Here is a 20,662-nt window from a genome sequence, read left to right on the forward strand (position 1 = left end):
TCTGACTACTATACATCCTACCAGCAACACTCCTCTCTGCCCACAAAAACACTAGCACCACCACACTGCACCGACCCACATGTGTGGCAAGGGGAAGCACTCTCTGAGTTAGAAATTAAGTCTTCACCAAAAGTTCACAAGCCAAACTGTACAACTAAACCATTTTCTTTGAATATTTATCGCTAGAACTACCAACATTTACTAAGTGTGCATCATAAAGAGCTATTCTCCTAACCTCAAATGTGAATAATACATGAGCCAAAAACTTAAGTTCTCATCGGTAATGTATATAATCATATGGATAAAGAATTAAGGATGCTTTCAAAACAATCTAACTGAAAATGTAATTCAAAGAATATTGAGGTAAGAGTATAAAGTGACAAGTCAGGAAAGGAAAATAAATTTCTGACTTAAAAGAGTTCTTACCCATTTAGTATGTGTTCAAAAAGGTGAACTTGACCATCTCTGCAAACAACAGCTAACTTGACAGGCTAAAAAAAATAAATAACTGATTAATCGGTAAATCTAATGGATAATACTTTTACAAAATATTTATGAAACTTCAACTCTCCTCCCGACTCCTTTAAATAATCAGAGAAAAAGAACAGTAAGGATGAACAGTTGTTGCATTTAAAAACACTTACTGTCTTCAAAATAACAATTCGAGTTGTTGTCAAGCTTATATATAAGAGTTTTTAGGCCAAGAAGGTAACACAGGCAAGGAGAATGCAGCTTGGAAGCTGTATGAGAGAAGCCACTTCCAAGTGCACAGGCTGACAGCAGGAAGCTGGCGGGCCCTGCACACAAGAGCAGTCGGCACTGCTGAAGATGCCACTGCTCCCTGTCCCTTCCCCTCATGAGAGCTGACCGTGCTGACCTAACAGTCACTTCAAATAGCCTAAGAAGACTTTTGCTTTACTTCCTTCTTCCTCCCCATGTCCCCTCTTTCTCGAATCATTAAATCATCAAACCCTGATTTTAAAAATAGTAGTGAAATCCAAAAACAAATTCTCAAAAACGGAGCCATTTACCTCTTCTTTGTTTTCTGATAAAGTCAAGTCAATATAGACAGGTTCATCTGTAACTGTGAAAGACATCACTGCATTTTTTTCTTTGTTTTCTGACCGGACCTGCCTAGATAACAAAACCAATAATTGGACAGTAAAACAGATATTAAAAAAGCAAACACCTAAAAGGAGTCACAGCATTAAGTTCCCAATAGTTTTTCTCATCTTTTGAAAGCTAATAAGGTGACTAAAGATCAAAATAAGGAAGCACTTGTATCACTACCATTATAACATGATTGCACAGGAAAAGAGAAAGCATTAATGCATTTCTAGGAGATTATACAAAGATAAACATCCTGTTCTTTTCCATTTATCTATGTCTATGTTGATGGTTGCCAATATCACGTTGTCTTGATTTCTGTAGCTTGACAAGTCTTGAAATCGGGCAATGAACCCTCCAACATTTTTCTTTTTCAAGTTCACTGTGGCTATGTCCTTTGCATTTCCATTTGAATTTAAAAATCAGATTGTCAATTTATGCAAGAGTCTGCTGGGACCTTGACTAGGTTTGCATTCAATCTATAGGTTAATTTGAGAATACAGCAACACTGAGGAAAAAAAAAGAATCCAGACACATACACAAAAATCATCCTCATTATTTGTTGATTCCTTATTTGAGAATTTACCTACCTGCCAGAATTTATTTGTAAACCCCAAGATCAGTACTTGTTGAGCTTTCATGGTCTTTAACAGGTATGCACACAGACAGTGGAAAAAAATGAGTTGGCCAACACTCACAAGGTTAATCAAGGCTATGTTCTGCCTTTCCATTTCAACTCTTATACTGTAAGTATTCTTTTTGTGGCCTATTTTTTACTTTTGTGTTTTTTGGTGATTTTACTGTTTATAATGGCACATGTGTAATAATGAAGTATTGTCTAATGTCCCTAAGAGCAAAAAAGCTGTGATAGGTATTATGGAGAAAATGTCTGTATTAAACTCTGTTCTGACATGAGTCAACCAATACAAGCGTATTTTAGAGACATTGTGTGTTCAGTTCCAGACCATCCCAATAAAGCAAGTACTACAATACAGCAAGCTGTGATCAATCTCAACATTTGTGAAGCGCAATAAAGCAAGGCGCAATGTTTCTCTGCATGTGTGTGTAAAGTAAGGTATCTTTAAACAGAAAGACACACAAAACAAGGTTATATATTGATTAGATGACAAAAATGTTGTAACCAGAGGGGCTTTGTAGAAACGTAAACCTGTATTTCCCCAAGGAGTAATAGTTCATTCCACTAAATACAAATAGTTCAGTATCACTAAATTAGTGCTCAAGAACCTTATACAACATAAAATTACAGTGAATAACAAGAAAGGACTGTATGTGTATATATGTATATATATACACAACTCAAATGTATATATAAATGTATATATAAACCAACTCAATGGAGATGAGTCTTTTCAACACGTGGTACTGGTACCACTGGATATCCATAATGCAAAAACATGAACATCAATCCAGTCCTCACACCATATATACCTATTAACTCAAGAGAGATCACAGAGCTAAATGTAACTAGAGAAACAAATGTAACTACAAAACTGCCAGGAGAAAAACCTTTGTGACCTTGGGTTAGGCAAAGATTTCTAAACATGATCTGAACTGCATCAAAATTAAAAACTACTCTTCAAAAAGGTAAGTCACAGACTTGGAGAAATATTTGCAAAGCATATACCTGACAATGGATTTACACTAATAATATACACAGAACTCTCAAAACTGAGTAAAGTGTGCCGGCTCAGTTGGCTGGAGTACCATCCTATGAACTGAAAGGTTATGGGTTTGATTCCCAGTCAGGACACATGCCTGGGTTGCAGTTCGGTCCCCAGTCAGGGCACATGCAAGAGGCAACTGACCAATGTTTCCCTTTCTCTCTCTCCTTTCATTCCCTCTCTCTCAAAAAAAAAACACTTCAATATAAGACAACAATCTAATAATAGGCCAAAATATTTAAACAGACACTTAATCAAAGAACCTATCCAGACATTCTTTTAATATTTCTGTCCAGAAAAAAACTGAGAGTTGATTTGACAAATTCTAAATATTTCATGCACAACATGTTCATAACAACATTCATTCTAACCTGGTCATTCATACTATACATATTCAAAATCACTGCCATCAGACCACTATATACAGAAGAAACTGCTATCTTAGCCCATCAATAGGAGACAGTATTGTTGTCTTATAGTAATATAAAATGTTTTTTAAAATCTTCACTCAGCAGCAAAGAGCCTTCAAATGTTATTTCCTTACAGAAATGAGTCTTTCAATGGTAATTATAAGGGAACCTTAGGCTTCCTCGTCTATCAAAACACAAAAGTTTTCGTAAATGGCCTTATTGGACAGTCTTTCAATATGGGTTTGTCTTTTAAGTTTATTCCTCTGTTACTAGGAAGCCATCAGGACCCTTAAGACAATAGAAATCACCTTTTCTTTTACAGAAGAAATTTTGTAGCCAGAAACCCCTATGTCTAGGGAGCCAAAGCGGTAAAGCATTTAACGCTGAAGTACCTCAGTAACGTCAGAAAACTGTGGTGCCAGATTTTAGATTTTTGGCATTACGAATTTCTTATGTAAGTGTTAAACCCTCTTGAACTAAATGAAATCATCCCGATAGTCATTCCTCAAATATCAGACACAAGACAGAAAATGAATGGAATCTGATTGAGACACAATTCTGAACTACAGCTTAGCAAATGTTCTAAGGTGAACAGTGACCCCATGAACCTTTCCCCACACAACTACTTTAAGGAATACGTTATTTCAATGAGTTCCATTATATCTGAGTATTATTTGGTATAAATTCACAGTAACTTTATATAGTCAAGAGAAAGCTCAAGTAACTGATTACTAAGATGAGAAACTACTTCTATTTTTTAAATCTCTACTTACTTTGCCCATGAAGAGATTTTAAAAAAGTTAACTTCACCATCAGATGTCATAAAATCCAATAAATTTCTTATATTTCTTAAATCTAAAACTTTTTGATTGCCCTTTAATACAAAATTAACTTTTACTTTTAAATATTTTATTTATTTATTTTTAGAGAGGGGAAGCGAGGGAGAAAGAGAAGGAAACATGGATTAGTTGCCTCTCACACGCCGCCAGCTGAGGACCTGGCCTGCAACCCAGGCATGTGCCCTGACCAGGAATTGAACCAGCGACCCTTTGTTCACAGGCCAGCGCTCAGTGCACTGAGCCACACCAGCTAGGGTTAGTTTTACTTTTAAAAGTAGTTTCAAAAACACAGCCAAGGAATTTAATGTCCTCAGGAAGCCATCAGGAAATAGACATTGCTGTACTAACCCAACAGTCATTGATTTAAACAAAATCAAAGGTTTTCCTGAAATATTTTTACTTTTAAATTGCCCAGTCATGAAAATATTCAATCCACTACACCTCTAAACAAGCATGGAGGTTGTTCTATTATGCAATACTCTTAATTTTTTCTGATACGAATCTGCTTAACGCAGGCTCAATTCTTCATTACAAGATAAATCTAACCTTGAATACAGTAAAGCAAGTCTCATATTCATCATTTAGAGTAACCATATAAGCTGTGACACAGTCTTTCAAGACAAAGTTATCCCCCAAATCTAAAAGATTACATACCAGACATTAAGTAACCGGTCATGTACTGCTCCAGATAAAAAATAAAGACCTGTAATTCCATCAAAGGACTGGCTCTCCTTAGGAGGTCTGATAGTAGTGAACATAAGTGATGAAACCGGCGTTGCATGTCCTGTGAAGTGCTAAAAAAAAAAAGTCACACCACATTTAGGATAGTATGGATACAAAACAGTAAAAAAAGTGAAGAATCTACATGTATCATAAGATTTGTATCATAAGCGTGAAATCAGAGCTCCAGACTAAAGGTAACAAATTCTAAACAACCAAGGTTATTTCTGGTATATTCTTCTCGTTTCTTAAAACTCCATCTGAAAATAATGAAAATTGAGATGTTCTTAAGTCCCATGACTATACCCCCCACAATCTGTCTTTCTTCCATTTTTGGGTTAAAGATTCACTCTAATTCGCTCCTTTTTAGAGGGGTGATCGGGTGCTCAGACACAGCCAAGGAATTGTAGGTCTTCATTTTACTCTCAGTGAGTCGAAACCACAATTTTAAGGCATCATCACAGCACCAAAAGTTCAGTAACCCCCAAGTTCACTACATCTTCACAGTTACATACTCTTAAGTGGACCAAATGCTGGATGTAAGCTAGAAATCAAAATCACTAAAATCATTGCGTAGAAGAGTTAAAGATTTTTAATTCAAATTCCACTTACTTGTTCTATTCATTTCTCCAATGCATGTGAAGTAGACGTGTATAACATATTTAATGTCATACTTAATGTCAACACACCAGATTTGGAGGCTAACTTTTATCTATTAATTCTACTCTTCAGTATGCTAGAAAATAAAGAATCTCTATTCTTAAAACAATATTCTATGGTTCAGATGCCTATATTTCTCCATGCTTTCTCCAGATGACTATTATGCTTACAACTAAGTTGATCCACTCACTCTGTAGACTTCTTTGGTCTCCAAAACCCATAGTTTGATTGTTCGACCAGCTGAAAGCAACATCTTTCCATCTGGGCTGATACACAGGGAACTGACGCTGCTATTGTCACCTTTCCATTTGCTATATTGAGAAGAGAAACAAAAATATCTGAATACGGAGAAAACGTTATTCAGAACAAAAAAAACATAACAGAACTACCTAAGGTTCTATGACCAACTGCATTTCTTAAAAGTTAGTGTCAGGTCTAACCCCTCACTAAGGTAAAGCCATCCTGACAGAGAGGTTCTCAAGAGGAGATGTAACATCTAAACCAGTGGTTCCCAACCTTTTTGGCACAAGGGACCGGTTTCGTGGGAGACGATTTTTCCACAAACCGCTAACAGTCTGTGGCCCAGCGGTTGGGGACCCCCGATCTAAACAACAGTGAGTATTAGAGAAAGATTTTTAAGAAGCAGAGAGGATGAACACAGGACAAGAAAAATGAAGAACAAGAATTTGCAGGAAAAACGGCCTCTTGAATGACAATATAATTCAATGATTAAAGAAAAAAAAATCTCAGGGTATTTGAGAGTACTAAGGACAACGCTGACAGCTATAAAACCAATGAATCAATGTATCAAAATCCTGAGGGAAAATTACTTCCAACCTAAAATTAGAAAACTCAAATTATGAATCAACTGTGAGGCTAGAATAAAGACTCTAGTGGACACGTAAAATCTCAGTAAATTTATCTCTCCATGCACCCTTTCTCAGAAAGCTACCAATTTGGTGCTTCATCAAAACAAGGAGCAAACCAACAATGAAAAATGGAATTTAGGAAATAGAGGAGATTATCTGACAAAAGAATTTTCAAGATGATGGAGAAAGGAAATCCCAGGACAACTGCTTGTTCAGCAAACCCTGGAAGGAGGCAGAAGTCCTCCAAGAAAGAAATGTAACTGGAGGAAAGCCTCCAAGAAATAATAAAACTAATGTGTCTAAAAATAACTGAGAATTACCCTACTACAGGAGAATGACATGATAGGCATATACAAAACTAGGCAAATGGGCAGGAGGTCCTTTGAACTAGCTCTTTCCCATGTATTCTAGATATCGCTGACATTACTTTTCCCCAGAGCATTATTTTGGTTACTTTATTTCTAAGACACTGCCCTTCACTGGCTCTCTCCTACTTACCAGATACTTGTCTGTTGTTTTATCTATGGCACTTAAGGCCATCACTCTTAAGACACTTGCCCCATATCCTCTACCAACCTAACCTCCTAGTACTTCTCTCCTCTGCATAACTCAGTTCTAAGTAAATCTTTCCCTTTCCTGTCTCCTAGCCTTCGCCATTTCCCCACCTTCCTCTCCCCACCCTCTTCTATGCAAATCTTATCTATCCTACAGGGCCCAACAGAAATCCCTTCTTTTCCACCAGGCCTTCCAACACTGCCCTACTCCCGTGTCCAGTAATCACATGCTACCTTATGACATCGTTTGTGCAATTGTCTCTTGTACCATTATTTAACTTTTATGTGTTAAAATCTTACATGATTTAAAAGCTCCTTGAAATCAGTCCACATGGCCTTATTAGTGTCAACATTTCCCACTATGTCCAATATCAAATTTTACTTATAGCAAGAACAGTCTTGTCACACTCTAATCCATTTCCAAACAGTAATCAAGTCACCCCTCCAATACCATAGAACCATCAACATTACTCACCACTTTACTTTGCATGTCTGTGTATTCCATTCCACAATATGTTTATCGTCTGAACAACTATACAAACAGCCATTGTCTTGATGCCACTGTATGCAATTGACTTTGTTGTCATGTCCACCGCTCTATAAATTTTTTAAAAAAGATTAAAAAAACTCACCCGATATGAGATGTACCCTGGAATTATCACTAAACAGTTAACTATAATGTTAGGCTTTAACCTAACTAAAAAACAAAAACAAAAAAACCTGACATCTATCCATTTCTAACATCAGAAAGTGAGATAAATTAGCTATAACTTCATCAAATGTTAACTTTCCCTTCTCTGCTAGAAAAACATACTTCTTCATACTAAGCTAGAGGGCACTATTCCTAAATGCTACTTGCTTTTGTCAGGAAGGCCTGCACAAAGCATGATAAATACTTCATGTACAGTGGCAAAGTTTGTGACACTTGAGTGAACTAGTAAAAGTCAAATCCTAAAGAGTTTAAAGTCAGCATTTAAGATAAAAATCATGTCTAGTCAAACTACCTGAAAATCTTTTAAGATTTTATTCTTAAGAGGGAAAGGAAGGGAGAAAGAGAAAGAGAGAAACACTGATGTGTGGTTGCCTCACTCACCCCAGCTGGGGACCTGGCCCACAACCCAGGCTTGTCCCCCAACCAGAAACTGAACTGGCGACCCTTTGGTCTGCAGGCTGTCACTCAGTCCACTTAACCACACTAGCCAGGGCAAAAATCTTTTTTTAAAAGTGCCAAAAATATCTCTTAATAAAAGAAATGTTTCTTCGGGTAAACACTAAATGTTTCCCTGTGTTAAGAGATCATACCATATTAACAATACTTCAAACATTCTTAGCATAGCAAGATGCTTGCTCACTCAGAGGTACAAGATTAAAAATCAAGATGATAAAATTCCACCTATCAAATTAGCTATTTTTTTGTTAGTGTTATTGCTGTTTTAATGGGAATATTCAATGGTGGCATTAACACTACTGAAATACAGGTACCATTAAGTACAAATTAAGAAAACACTTTCAGAAAGTATTTTTATACTACTATATATAAAACACCTTAATGTTCAAAAACCTTTGACTCATTAATTGCAGGAAACATGTAACAAAACAATGTATAATAACCATATAAAAACCAGAAACCACCTAAATGGTATTAGTTAAATCACCAAGGGACTATCCAATTTAATGGTATTTTAGCCAGTCACTTAAAATGTTTATAACTAGTTCTTGACAAATATGACAATTCTTTATGTTGTAATGTAATGGAAAATATCAGGATACAAAATAGATGGACAGAATCAAAAAGTACTTTTTAAATACATGCATTAAGCAAAGAAATATATAATCTATTAATCAGAGGATCTTCCAGTGACAGATTTAGGTATAAATTTTTTTCTGTTTTCAACATTGTGTAGTTCCAAAATAGCTATAGGTAGATGTTACTTAAAACATTGTTTGAGTCCAATCTGCAGAAAGCATTCCTATACACAGACTGGAGTTCAGTGAATACCAAAATACACTGCAAAAGATATTGTCTGAAATAAATTGTGTCAGTTAAGTTATTGTCTGGCAGAGCCAAGCCCTCTCCTCTGTGCTCTGCAATGCTGGAAGCCTGCAAACCACACTGCTGCTTTGGCAGCGGGATGGCCAGTAGGCTGCACCAATAACGGGTGCTGGAGGAGCAGCAAGGGACTTCTTCCTTCCTGCCTCCCAGTCTGCACCACCCCACTGCTCCTTCACTCCAGCACTGGCACCCTTTTTAGCAGCAACTGAATGCAATTTTTACGTCACCTGGAGAACCAGTTTCCTTACCTCCCTTTAGAGACACCAGCAATCAGCTAGAGTCCCCTCCTCAGTTCTGAACCCCAGGCCCACCGGGCCAACTCCTGCTCAAGAGACAGCATCACAGAGAGCAACACCAGCTCCTCTTACTTCCATTCTTAATTACCAGCAGTAATTCCAACAGCCTACTTTGTTCTCTAGCCCTAGAGATGGTGGGCTCCCTCCTGCAGTTATGCGTGATACTTAGAATTCTTTTCACCCTTTCTTTTCAATCTAGTCAACCATTTTTCATCTTCTGATCAATAATAAGAACTATGTTTCCTATCATAGCTATTATCAATTATTACTGTTCAGAATTTTCAATGTAGAAGGGGCAGCAAAATGCCCCCAAAATGTAGATCCTAGAGCATATCCTAAGCAGTTGTTTTTATTTAATGAATCTCTAATATACCAGTTTCCCTGCCATATCTCTTTTAGAGAAAATAACACACATACTTACTATTAATTTACTGTGTAATTCTCCTTTTACTGTACTGTATAATAAAATACTACCAACTGCTGTACCAAGAGCCAACAAGTCAATCTGGTTACTCGTTTCTATAGGTTCTGATTTCCTTTTTTTCCTCTGGGGACTTTCCTAAAAATAAAAGAAAAAAGTTTATTTTGTATTTCAAACACTGAAACATCACTAATGCATAAAAGCAAATGCCCAATAGCCCACAAATTAAATGTGATTGCTACTAAGGGATACTTACTTTAAAAAAAAAAAAGGAAGTAGGATTCCCTCTTTCTTGCTACTTACCAAAAAAAACAAAAAACCAAAAAACAACACACACACAACCCAAAAAACAAACAAAAAAACCCCCACTGCAATACAGAAGAGCTCCTAATTCTTGTCCCCCTATCTCCTACCTCTATGGAAGGAAGACATCAAATAGAACAAGCTGTGATGCTCCTGCTATTCTCTTAACAGGTCCAATGCTCCAACTCCCAAGCAAAGAGATGATAGATCCATACCCAATACTTCCCCCTTTCTCCCTCATCTTTTCTTTCATTCTATCTTTGTTTTTAGGAAAAGGAACACAAATGTTGTTATATTTTTAAAGTGCATTTACTTCAATCTGAGTCAAAAAATAGCTGTAACTAGTGAAGCAGCACAGAACACACACTAGAGAAGTTGCTCCAGCATCTGATTAAGTGCTAGTCTCAAAGTTCCATGCTGTCTTGGTGATTCCAATGACTAAAGAGGCACAAGTTTAAATCTAGTGTGAAACATCACAGGATTTTGATTTATTTCAAAAATAATAAAAGCTCTTGTCTGTTCACCAAAAAGACAATGACCCTAACTTCAGAGTACTACATCAGTTTATAATTCTGAAAAATTATTTCAGAATTTCTCTTCCATGTTTATAAATTCTTTTAAATTAAAGCTTGCCAGCCCATATTTTAGCATAAAGCAGCTCCAAGAAATCTATTCTTTTAGTGTAAAACAGACCAATACTACAGGAAAAGGAACATTTTCTCAATAATACAAGATCTTTACAGCTCAAAAAAGCAATCCAGGATCCACAAAAATCTGCTCAACCGCAAACCCACCAATGAAAACTATGTTACTGGTGCATAAAGAATATCAAGGAGTAGATTTATAAAGCATTCTTCATTTTTTTTCTTGAAGTTATCTTATGGAGATGGTTCATTTGAAAATTTTGATTTGCTGGACATACTTGACAACAATAAAAAAGATTTAACTAAAAATAGGGTAACATTCTACATACAGGAAAAAATGCACATTCTGCAAGTCCTGAAAAATGTATCTTACATTCATAAACCCGAAAGAGAAGTTACAATTAAAAACCAAAGTATAAAACAATCTGATAAACTCAAGAGTAACATTTAATTTACTTGAAGCATTGAAACTTTAGCACAGGCCTTGTCCCAGATCCCAGCTCCAGTTAAATGAAGTTCTAAAGCCACCTCTAAGTGATCCCTGAAAATAAACGTGGTTTCTGCATTAAGATTATGGACACAAAAACCTACTTTAGGCCAGGACAATGGGAAAAAGTACACTAAGCTATTGCTACCTCAATAGGAAACTCTGAATGATTCTAGAAATTATTTCTTCTGGTTTTGGTTTTCCCCAAATCAAATTACAATCATCTATACTGAGGTTTCTAACGAGTGAAACAAAGGCTGGTCCAAATATGTACAGTATGTTTTTCTGCAGATTTGAATTTGCATTTCAAAGCAAAGAAATTTTAGAAGTTAAAAAATAACACTTTCAAAGCCCTGGTTCCCCTACCAGAAAAATCTCTATATTTTGGGGAGAAGCAAGCAGAGTGAACAATTAGGAGGAGTATCCACAGAATCTATGCCCAATTTTGAGGATTACTGACTTAAACCTAAATAATAATCCAATTAATTAATCTCAAAGAACTACTGACTCATGTATATATTCTCAGAGTTGGATGTTCTTAAAAATAACTTCCCATTCAGCAGGATGAACATGTCCAAACAAGTAACACATCAACCAGGTAATCAGTTTAAATAACTAATGTGCATTTCAGTGAACTCTAGTATTTTAAGTATTAACCCCATTACTAAATATTTCTGAAACCAAGAGTTAAGTGGTATGGATGACTACAGATTATGACAGGCCTTTGTGGGCATTCTCTATCTGAACCTGTTCTTCCTGTGATCAAAAACTTCAATGACTCCCCAGAAAAAAGTCAATCAACAGAATTCTCTGGCATTCAAAAGCATCCAGAATTCACCTCCAACCCATCTTGTCCACCCTTATTTTTAATTCCGTCTTTACATTACACAACCTAATCACAAGTAAACTTTCCCATTTTGCCTTTGCCTTTCATTGTACTTGGAGGGGCCTTTTCCTACTCACCTCAATTTTCATTTGGTTAAAAAAAAATCTATCCATGCCTCAAGGCCCCTCTCAAAAATCATTTCTCCACTAAAACTTCTCTCTTAAGGCAGAAGTCATACTTTGCTATGAACTACAGACATAGTATATCTGAATTGTCTTTATATCTTTGCTGATGTTTTAGATATACTATTTTGTTTCCTCTAATGTGCCTAGCACAATGGGATATGCACAGAAACTGTACATGTAATTATATAAAGTAATGGGAAAGGAAGGTTAAAAATTTAGTTCATGTACGTACTTGTGATTGGAAAATCTGAGTTCCTGAAGGTACCAGGAGTGACTAGTCTTTCTCCATATGCAAGTGTGACTGAGCTAAGCATTAAGTACCAATACCAGTCTGATGAAAGCTTATCAGCATTTGATACCAAAGGCAATAGAAGGCTGACTGGCACATGTGCATAATTTATAAAAAGCAAGGCACAGTGCAGCTGCAATGAAGAGAGGAAAAAAAAAGCAGAGCCAGGTAATGTAAAGTCTGAATTTGATCAATTAATCAATGACTTTTTAGACTGAGATCCGGAAGTAAAAATAGTGTTTATACAGAGCGATGGTGTATACTCCTAAGAACATATGTATATATAACAGAAAGAAGTTTCACTAAAAAGCCCTTTATCAGGCAAAATATACTGATGATGTCTTATGCCATCACAACCCACTAAATCTGTTTCAAAACCCACTAATAAATCAAAACCTATTTTTGAAAAATATCGACCTCTGGACACTGAAAATAATGCTAATATTTCAAACTTCATTGTGCAATTAGTCCCCTATGCCATTTCTTGGTCTTAAGTCATTTCCTCTGGCAACTGTCATGGATAGCAATGAACAGAATGTGTGTATTTTATATATAACTACATATATTTAAGTCAAAAACAAATTCTAATACACCGGAATGTCTATTTCTGCCTATGGGATTGAATCTACAAACTTTACCTTCTTTCGAAGTTTAAATACTGAACAGACCTTAATACAGAGCATTATACAAGAACACAGTGGGATTGTGCTACCTCTCTAACGGATAGGAATGGGGACACTCAGCTCAGATTTTTCCCAGAAGCATCCTTAATGTTACTATGCTTGCCCTGCCCAATGTCTAAAATGCCTTGAGCTTCATTCAGCAGACACTAAGCTGTGTGGGTGTGCTTTGCAGTGATAGCAAAACAGCACAAATACATTTACTGTGGTAGCCAATAGTAGACAACATCTGTTTCTTCAGGACTCTTCCCTTGTTAGGGAAGGAAAAAGAAAAGTTTGAGAGATTTAAGGGGGGAATGAAATAACAGTCAGTTGCTAGGTGGCTCAGCCATTTACTATGTGGCTTTGAAATATCATAGAATATCATAGCCTCAGTTTATACACCTAAACCCAAGGAACTTAAAACAATGGCATCCATTCACAGTCCATCAATCTGTTTCCCCGTACTTTTCATCATTAGAGGTCCTCTTCACCCAGGCTCCATCAACCAAGTGGAAATGCTCAGCTACACAACATGTACGAAAACCCTCTACAAACTATTGTGGCATAAATGGAAAGTATTATAACCCTCCTGTGACTGAGAACAAGCAGCAGCAGTCTAATTTTTCTAAACATTTATGAATTGCTTTAACTCCTGTTACCCAAGCAAAACAGCACCAACTCATTTTTTTCTCCCTGATAACGTCATCAAACTTTGTCCTTTGGGTGGTGAACTGCCAACTACTAAAACAGGTGGATACTTTTACAAACTGATTTGCACTGAGGAATAAATGACAAATGAGCCGATATGGAACACTTGTTGATTTATCCATTAACAACTCTCTCTTACTGAGCACTCACTATATGCCAGGCCACGCTATACCAGTCCTAGTGTCTTGACCCCAGCAGGCACAATTACTTCACTGGTTATTGAGGCTTTGGTGAAGTCACTTAAACTTTCTTAGTTCCTATTGTTTTTAAAAATCTAATAATATCAGGGCATTTCACAGAGTTGTGTGGCTAAAATGAGAGAATACAGGCAAATGGATTGAAAACCTACAAAAATCTTTTAAAGTAACCCAACTCATTTTTCAATGAGGCCTCCAAAATTAAAATGACTTGTTCAATGTGACAAAACCAAGTTCGAGTTGAGTCCTGGTTATTAAAACAAATCCAGATATTTTTCTATTGTATCAGAGTGCTATATTTAATCCAAAACTCTGACTTTTAACAGGACATTTAAGATTAGAGAGATATTTTATTCCTGAAGCATACAATGCAATTTTAAGTTGACAGAAAACCAGAGCGGGCAACAAATTTTTGCCAGTCTAATATAAACTATTTGTTGCAGATAATGGAGAACTGAGCTCTAAATACCTGAGATCTAGTCCAGCTTCAGTTTTTGGCTTTTTGCAAGTTGTTTAATTTTCCAGAGCCTTGTTTCTTCCTCCCAAACAAAACAGAAAGTTAGTCCTTACCTTGCAGGACTAACCAACCATACAAATATGAGAAACTAATAATAACAAAAGCTTGAAGCACTTACACATCAAGAACTACTCTAAATACTTTATACATTATTAAACATGTTAACCTTCACTTTATAATGTGGGCACTATTATCCCCATTTTACAATTGGGAAACGAGGCAAAATTACTACTAGGAACCAAGCCTGGATTCAACCCTAGGCAACATACTTAACTGCTGTTCCCACGTGCGTTATGTGTTAGAACAGATGTAGTCGAGTGAGTCACCAGGGAATGGCATCTTACCTGCAATGGATCCCCAACAGTGAAAAGCCTTCCCAAGTCCGGCAGTGTCCCATCTAAGACAAACCTCACCTGGACTCATATTTAAGTTAAACTACTCCACTGTACCTCCACATCCTGACGCAAACTGCAGACTTGGGGGGAAGGGGTTTATAAAGTCGAGCCGATGTCAAAAATAAAAAAGCGAGAATGTTCAAACGGCTTAGACTGGAAATGGGCCTGGGAGAATCAAGAGGGAAAGCCCCACGTCTCGGACGTGAAAGACAACACGTGGTGAGCCGGTACCCAAGGGTGGCAGTGAAAGGGAGCAAGAAAAGAGACTTGTTGATTCCAACCACCCAAGACAAATCCGATGAGAGAGGATAAGTGAGTGGGTCTGCAGTGTAGTCCCGCGGTGAAGCTCTGTCAAAAGCCAGGGCTCAGAAGACTACATTCGGCTGAGCGAGGCCCGGCAGCCCCCGGGGGTGGGGGGGCCGCCGGGGCCTCGGCGAACATGGCGGCCCGTGGACAGAGGCAAGAGGGGCGAAGACGGCACGGAACCCGCGAGCAAGGCTCCGGTCCACTGCCTGTCGTATCCGGCCGAGCCCTCAGTCACTGCCTCTGGGCAGGCTGCGCACGGAACTGGCGGCGCGGGCCCACTACGCGCCGCCGCACTCTGTGCCTCCTCGCCGCGGGCCTCCGAGGGCCACGCGGGATGCAGAGCCACGCGCCGTCGGGCCCGGGGGCGCAGAGCCCGAGCCCCCGTGGGCACCCACCTCCCGCCGCCTCGCTCCCTTTACCTTGGCCTGTAACCGCGCTGGCGCCCAGGCCAGGCAGGTGCAGGTACCGCTGAGGTGCGCGGAAGGCACGTACTCTTGGTGCAAACGGTTGTTGGCTGTCTCCCACACTCGCAGGTGACCGTCGGCAGACGCCAAAGCAAAGTAGGCCTGACTCGGCGGGGAGAACGCGCAGGGGAGCCCCGAGGGAGACAGGGGGTCGGCAACTCCGCCGCCACCCGCCGCCATTGCTGCTCTGGCTCCGCGGCAGCCACGTGTTCGCACGTGCGCAGGCGCACCGCACCGGGGCGGGGCCTGCAGGGAGGAAGTTGGGGTGGAGGGACCCCAGAGAGCCCAGGGAGTGGCTCTACGCGACGCAAGAGAACGTTGGGCCGGCCCAACCTGTGGACAGTGGCCTGCTGGGCCCAATGCTAACTTGCGATCGGGAGAGAGGACCAGTGAAGTAACTAGACTGTGCATTGCAGGAGGCCCGTTCTTTTTCTTTAGAAAGAGGTTTGGATTTATTTTTGAAACTGTTTTTTTTCTGTCAGCCTTATTTCCAGTCTGTTTAAGAGTTTGTGGATGAACAGCTTAAGACCACTCAGTGGTCGTTCCTATCCATTCAGTGGCCTGAGCAGTAGGGACTGCAGACTAGCCTTCTATGGCAGGCAGAGCACTCCAGCCTTCAGTAGGAAACCGCTGAATAAGCACAGAGGGCACCTGCACGCCTTCAGACCAGTCTGTGACCGCAGGCTGAGCTGCAGAGAACTCAGAAGCTGGAGCATTCCCTTCACCCTGAAATTCCTCCTCTTCCTTTTCAATCTCTTCAGGTTCTCTGGAGAAGTAGAGATTGGCCCTGACCAGTGTGGCTCAGTTGGTTGGGCATTGTCCCACAAAGCTAAAGGTCGCCTGTTGGGTTCCTGGTCAAGGCACATGCCTGGATCGTGGGTTCGGTCCCCAGTCGGGATGTATACAAGAGGCAACCGCTAGGTGTTTCTCTCCCCTTCTTTTTCTCCGCCTACCGCTCTAAAAATAAATAAATAAAATCTTCTCTTAAAAAAAGTAGTAAAGATTGGCCATGACCTCCCATGGGTATTCAAGGGAGAGGTGCCGTGTGCAGTACTTCCACGACATCAGACCCACTGAGTGAGCCCCCTTGTTGCAAGGGCTGGCAATGAACACATAGCGTAGAGAAGAGTCTGTGATATACAGATGAATGGTAGGCAGGTTAACATAGGACGTCTCTGTGAGAAGCTGCTGGTCAGACCTGGGATCAGTAACCACCAGAAGTCTCAGCTCCCAGAAGGCTGCTGGCATCTGTTAGTGAAGGTTCTAGGGGTGAAGTGTCCAGCACTAGGAGTGGCTCCAGCGGCAGCAGCAAACTTCAGCAGTTTGCTGGCCAGTGTTCCTGGACAATATGAAATTGACATCAGCAGGGTTTTCAATGGCAACAAGGGCACGAGCTGCCAGCAAAAACTTCTCCCAGGTTCTCTTCAGATATATGATGTAGAGGCCATCACTTTTCCTTTTGTAGATGTCCTGTTCCATTTGGAAGTCAAGGTTGGTATCACCTGAGTGGGTTCCTCAAGGAATTTGAGGGCATCCTTCTTTATTTGCAGGCCATCAAGGTCTCTGGACATTGTGAAAGTTTCCCTTTCAGTTATGTGGGAACCGAGAGCAACACAGTATGGACCCCTCTCAGAGTAGCACAGAAAGCTATTTCTTTTTTAACAAGATGCTTGAGCCCAAGCTGCTGTGGCTCAGTGGACTGAGCAACTGAGTGCTGGCCTGCAAACCAAAAGGTTACTGGTTCAATTCCCAGTCAGGGCACATGTCTAGGTTGTGGGCCAGGACCCCAGCTGGGGTGTATGAGAGGCAACTGATTGATGTCTCTCTCTCTTTCTCACTCCTTTCCCCTTTCTCTAAAAATAAATAAAATCTTAAAAAATAATATGATTGAAAATTTAAAGAAATATTCACTGATAATTGCATGATTATAACAATTATTTCTATTTTTACCTACCCACTTCGTCTATAATCATGTATACACATAACAATTTATTTAATCATAACATTGTAAAAATAATGACAGTAGCACCCATTCCCTCTTATTTCATCACATTACTACATATTATTACATCAAATAGAAAAAGTTTGTTTCCATAATATTTCACCAAATCTATGCATTCTGATTCGAGAAATGTCAAGTACTGTTTAGCCCACACAGAGCTTATTGCTTATCAGGAAAGACAAAAAAATACTACCATCATGGCTATGGGGAGACTGAAGCTTTTACAGCTATGAAGCGCCATGATGAACAAGACACAGCCCTCTCAACAATCTTATCCTCTAACCTGGGAAATGGTAAATAGTGACTTCCACACAGTATGACATATGCTATGACAGGTCTAAAGAGAGGATACACCAAGAGCACAGAGGAGAGGCACTTCTCACAGTCTTTTGTTGTTAGCCACCACTCCAGTGGCAATGTGAGGTTGATATCTGAAGGACAAGGAAGTTATACATAATAGAAGGAAAAAGCATGTGCAAAGAGCTATGGGAGAAGATTTGTAGAACCAGAGCTAGTGATCTAGTTTGACTGGAGGTTTAGAAATGTCAGCCATCAACCATAGTATCCTTTGACAGCTATTTGGTTTTTAAAGTAATTGCTGACTAAATGCCACAACATGACAGTGTCTTTCTGGTCTTATATCATAATGTAAACAGATGTGATGATGATGCCTCAGATTTTCAGAGAATAGTTTCAGAGTGCAGGTTGACAGTTTCATAGGGAAGACAGAAGGAAAAGTATAGCCAGAAATAGGAAGGCACACAGAGTGATCTTTTTTGAGAGTTTAAGTACTCTAAAAGATCATAACTAAATAATTAATATTTTTCAAAATGTGTTAATGTGATTAACACACCTTTGAAATAAGCCATAACCACACTCAAGAGAGCACATAATCTTGGTAACTACCCTCTAATTCAATCCCTGCCTTGCTCTCTTCCACCTCCATGCAAACTTCCTTACTTCCCAACCTTACTTTCAAATGAATTTAAAAAGCTGCCAAACTGTTATTCTCTGGAGCATTTGAAATCTTGCTCCCCAGCATACATCCTCAGTTTGGCTCAAATTATTAAAATTTTAAAATATTAAAAATATTAAAATTTTTAAAAACATGTTAATGTGTGTAAGACAAAATACTTATAACTTTGTGTCTGTTATTCAAACAACAGAAGGAAAGGAATACCATTTAGTGTTCACAGTTTATCTCAGAACTCAAAGACATGTAACTTTATTTCCCATATTTTTTCAATATACCTTCTTCTTTCCAATTCCCACTCCTCTGAAATAAGAGTCAAATATCATTTAATAGTATTTAAGAGATAACAAAGTAGGAATGATAGAAATGATTGTAAGACTTAGGATTCAGAAGGTAGCAACTGAGACCCATATTTGATGATAATAAAAAGATTGGTCATAAGAACTTTTCTTTAAAAAAATCAAAACCAAAAGTGAGACATGCATTTAGAGTGGAGGGGGGAGCAGTTTCTTTATTGATTTTTAGTATTAAAATACAGAAATCTGATGATGGAATTTATGGTTGCTTATATTTTAGAAAGCACAGATTAGAAAAATAGTAAGCCTTCAAAAGTAATAACAAGACCTATTTTATCAAATTTAAACTGAATTCACAGCCCTTTGAACACATTTTGACTTTAACTCTGTATTCAATTGTACTGTTGACAGGTCTCTAAGAAGGGACATTAAAGTACCAAGAGCATGGACTGCTGAACCAGACTGATCTAGATGGGAACCCTGTCCCGTTACCTGTCAGTTATGGGATGTTGCCCGTATCACTGAATCCCCCCTGGGTCAGTTTTCTTATACATAAAATGGGAAAACTTATTTTTAACATAGGGTTATTGTAAACTTAAGTGAAATAAATACCTAACATGCCTGGTTTTGTCAGACCCTCCGTGAATTTTTGCCAACTGAATTAATATGAAGTAAATAGGTTAGTGATATTTAGTGTTAAATGAGCCTTTGGACTCCAAAGATAATCTTTTCCTGGTTCTGTTTTTTTTTGGGGGGGGGGTTAGGTGTAAATAAATTTTTTCTTTTTAATTTTGGGGGGAAGGTGTCAAAACCTTTTAAAGAGATTCAATTAAAAAGAATCATAAAATACAATTAATGCTTTTGGAAGGGTGGGGGTTTAAATAACAAAAATTTCTCACAGTTCTGGAAGTTAAAAGTCCAACACTCAGATGTGGACAGGTTTGGCTCTTCCGAGACTTCTCTCCTTGGCTTGTAGATGGTGGTCTTCTGCCTGTGTCCCAATGTCTTCTTATACGGATAACCGTCATACTGGATTAATGTCCATTCTAAGTATTTCATTTCAACTTAAGTATCTCTGTAAAAACCCTATCGCCAAATACTGTCACATGCTGAGGTACGGACGGTTAGATTTCGGCACATGAATTTGGGGAGGGATGAAATTAAGCTTTTAACATGCTCTGCCATCCATTTTAGCGATGGCCTTTTGAGATGCTTCTAGTTTGGGGGAGGGTAAAATACTTGGTTAACTAAATATTATATTTTAATTATTAAAAATAATTATGTTAAATAAGCACAAAGTGATCACTGCCACTTTAACCTCTGAACCCGGGTCAAGCGTGCAGGTGTTCAGAACGGAGATAGGACTAGGAAAGAGCGTGGGTCACGCGGGTGCCCGGTCCAACCGCCATCTGTCAAACAGAACTCTGGGCCAGTTCTATACGTCTTAGGGGTGACCAAGAGACGTTCGTGTTCCTGATTGCTAGAAATTACTGGAGAACTAAACCTGGCATAGGACTTCAGTTTACACAGAGGTTTCATAGGCTTTGTCTCTCTTAAATCGCCCTGTCCTCATGCGGTGCTGGTGGAGGCTTTTCAACGGTCATTATTTGGTCTGTCCACATTCCAAAGAAGAACACAGGCCCCCGGAGGGTCTGAGACACGTTGCTGGCACGTTACTCATCCAAGGACTCCGCTGCTCCGTCCGCTCAGCCTCTCCGTCCCGCCTGAACGCAGGCGCACTCACGAAGCTCTCCTCCCGAAGGCGCCCCGGAGCCCCCAGGCGGCGGCGTCCCTGCT

The 20,662-nt window shown here is 39.1% G+C and overlaps 1 protein-coding gene, 1 non-coding gene and 1 pseudogene across 2 annotated transcripts in view; all 3 read right to left on the reverse strand.

The window, feature by feature from the left end:
• WDR43 (WD repeat domain 43) overlaps window positions 1-15,794 on the reverse strand; it is a 33,199-nt gene extending 17,405 nt beyond the window's left edge. Inside the window, exons 1-7 of the mRNA XM_054568356.1 lie at window positions 15,550-15,794; window positions 9,612-9,749; window positions 7,317-7,438; window positions 5,609-5,729; window positions 4,693-4,832; window positions 1,032-1,134; window positions 427-491 (exon numbers count right to left, since the gene is read on the reverse strand). Coding sequence (XP_054424331.1) covers window positions 427-491; window positions 1,032-1,134; window positions 4,693-4,832; window positions 5,609-5,729; window positions 7,317-7,438; window positions 9,612-9,749; window positions 15,550-15,774 — 914 coding nt within the window. The 5' untranslated portion in view covers window positions 15,775-15,794. The remainder of the gene's footprint in view (window positions 1-426; window positions 492-1,031; window positions 1,135-4,692; window positions 4,833-5,608; window positions 5,730-7,316; window positions 7,439-9,611; window positions 9,750-15,549) is intronic.
• On the reverse strand, window positions 5,141-5,225 carry LOC129068174 (small nucleolar RNA SNORD53/SNORD92). Its single transcript, XR_008528907.1, has one exon. It is a non-coding gene; the product is annotated as a small nucleolar RNA SNORD53/SNORD92 (small nucleolar RNA).
• A 322-nt stretch (window positions 15,795-16,116) lies between the features above and the next one.
• On the reverse strand, window positions 16,117-17,165 carry LOC129064871 (40S ribosomal protein SA-like; annotated as a pseudogene).
• Window positions 17,166-20,662: the final 3,497 nt, after the last annotated feature.

Source organism: Pteronotus mesoamericanus, unplaced genomic scaffold (assembly GCF_021234165.1).
Source record: "Pteronotus mesoamericanus isolate MK-2021 breed Mesoamerican mustached bat unplaced genomic scaffold, CSHL_Meso_final contig_101, whole genome shotgun sequence".
NCBI classification, from domain to species: domain Eukaryota; kingdom Metazoa; phylum Chordata; class Mammalia; order Chiroptera; family Mormoopidae; genus Pteronotus; species Pteronotus mesoamericanus.